The 2,392-nt window shown below is 46.0% G+C and overlaps 1 protein-coding gene across 6 annotated transcripts in view; it reads right to left on the bottom strand.

Moving 5' to 3' along the window:
- The window catches only part of LOC112158292 (kelch-like protein 29), a 326,899-nt gene that overhangs the window by 147,847 nt on the left and 176,660 nt on the right, over positions 1-2,392 (bottom strand). For all 6 annotated transcript variants that reach the window (XM_036210446.1, XM_024291568.2, XM_024291569.2 and 3 more), the window contains one exon: positions 1,673-2,194. In XM_036210446.1, coding sequence (XP_036066339.1) covers positions 1,673-2,194 — 522 coding nt within the window. The remainder of the gene's footprint in view (positions 1-1,672; positions 2,195-2,392) is intronic.

Below are 2,392 nucleotides of genomic sequence, written 5' to 3'. Positions count from 1 at the left end.
GACTTCCGCCTGACTGCCGCCTGGCTGCTGCCTGACTGCCGCCTGACTGCAACGTGACTGCTGCCTGACTGCCGCCTGATTGCCCCCTGACTGCCACATGACTACCGCCTGACTACCCCCTGACTGCCACATGACTACCACCTGACAGCCTCCTGACTACTGCTTGACTGCCACCGTCTGTCCCTGGACCTCTTCTTGTAACTTGTGATACAATGGATGCTTTCTTCAGATTTATTATTATTTTCTCTGGTTTTAACAATTTTAACACATGTTGAGTATCCTGTTTTTTTTATGAAAAATGTGTTTCATTTAGCAACAAATGTATTTAATTTCCTGTGTTTAATTATCCAATAAGTACTTTTTATGTATGTTTATGTAGTTTTTATGATTTTGAGTAGTAAGTTTTTACCAACACTATGGTTGTGTCTGAATTCCCACCCCAATCCCTATGGGTCACACATTTCACAAATTCAAAATTGAATCAATACAAACATTTCACAAAGTTAATTCGTGACTCCACTGTGTTCTGATGGTGAAAATGTGGATGGTTTATTCAAAAATTACATTTAAACAGGTTTTTTTGTTGATTGGTTTGTTTGACCTCAATGCATTGTGGTCTATATTCGCTAATCCAACTTAACATTAGCCGTGCAACAAAAATGTCTAGCGAAATCTGAGCTATCCAGATACCAGCTCAGACGATGGAACAACGACGTTCATGGATCTCGTCGTCTACAAGTGGATGCATCATATGGATGCATGTGGATGTGGATGCTCAGAGTGGAGCCGTAATATCTTCTGCTACAAGTTTTTTTCCAACATTTGTTCATCTGCTCCTAAGTCTTAACAGTTTGAAAGAAGAAATACCCAAAAGGACAATTTGAAGCTTAATTCTCCTTATTTATGTCCTCCATCACCAGAAAAAAGGCCACAAGAACATGTTAACAACCCGATTATCATCGGAGTGGGTCTTTAATTCGACAATTGGTCGAGGATTTGGGAACATCTTGCATCATAAAAAAAACTTCAAGGTTAAAGCAAACACAAATTTCTTTCTAGCTTTGCAGACTCAGGCATGAGGTGGAGCTGTGAGTCTACTTCAGAAACGCTGTGCAAGTCAACAAGGCTTCAAAAGATTTCAGGAGAGATGTGAGGGCAGGGACTGAAAGCTGTTCCTGCCTCGCGTTTAGTGGGACTTGTGTGGATTGCAAGTGAGTGCACAGGAAAGATTAGCTTGACACAGTGAAAACCAATTCCAGAGCACGACACTACAGATGTTTGCTGTGGTATAGCAATTTAGGATCAGTACAACATGTTCTTTCTGGAAAGAATGGTCTGAGCGTGGGGGTGTGGGGCTGTTTACGGGGCTTTAGCCGCACCACTAAGTCTGCTTCTTTAGCCGTACTTCCATATTCCCGACAACCTTGGAGTAGCTCTGAGGTCAGCTGGCTGCGGCTGCAAACCGGATCGTGACAATCCATTGCTGGTGCTTTAAAGCCTTGTTTATCACCGTTGGCATTTGATGTGCTCTGCTATACAAACAGTTTGATTCAGTCACATAAGCTGGGGTCACGAGGGGCGAGGAGTTCAAAAACGCATTTGATGGAACAACAAGTGGTAGATCCAACAAAAATGAAGAAATATGTAACAGTGGGGACATGTTGGCGCTTACCTTTAGGGTGTCCCGGGTCACTGAACTCATACTTTCCACTCCCAACAGTCCTCAGCATTTGCAGCCCATTCGGACCGTCTATACTGTCTGCACAGGTGGGCTGCACCGCAGCAGCCTGTCCGTTGGTGAGCGGTAGGGCGGGGTGCTGGAGGAGACTGGGGTGAGAGGTTAAGTGACCATTGCCCATAATGCTGTGAGGGTTTGGATGAATCACTTGGTTGGCTTGGCCGGCGAGTGCGGACGGCGTGACCGTCGGCTGGGCTGCGGCGAACGGAGGTTGGCTCGGCATGCTCAGGACCATGGAGGGCGGCTGCTGGGTGGACTGCGGCGTCAGTTGGAAGTGGGCGGTCATCAGAGGGTGGCCGGTGGGGTGCACCGGCGTTTGGATGGATGGGGTGACCCCAATAATGGGGGACTGCGCGGTCACGCTGTGGTTGAATGACGGCGGCTGTGGAAGGGCGTAGGTGTGGGGAAGCAGGCTCGACTGGCTGACCGCTGCTACCTGAGCTGCCCAGCTGGGACCTGCGGGATCAGAAGGAAAAAGCAAAAAGAATAGTCATTCGTGCAACCGCTCCCCTCTTGTGTCCCAAACAGGAAGTATCTGTTAAAATATATATATATACATATATTAAGGCTGCGAAAGTTGATGTGCTAAATGCGCGGGACATAATTAATATATATATATATATATATATACATATATATATACATATATATATA

This window comes from Oryzias melastigma, linkage group LG24, assembly GCF_002922805.2.
Source record: "Oryzias melastigma strain HK-1 linkage group LG24, ASM292280v2, whole genome shotgun sequence".
Lineage (NCBI taxonomy): Eukaryota > Metazoa > Chordata > Actinopteri > Beloniformes > Adrianichthyidae > Oryzias > Oryzias melastigma.
This window is presented reverse-complemented; position numbering and strand designations above follow the sequence as displayed.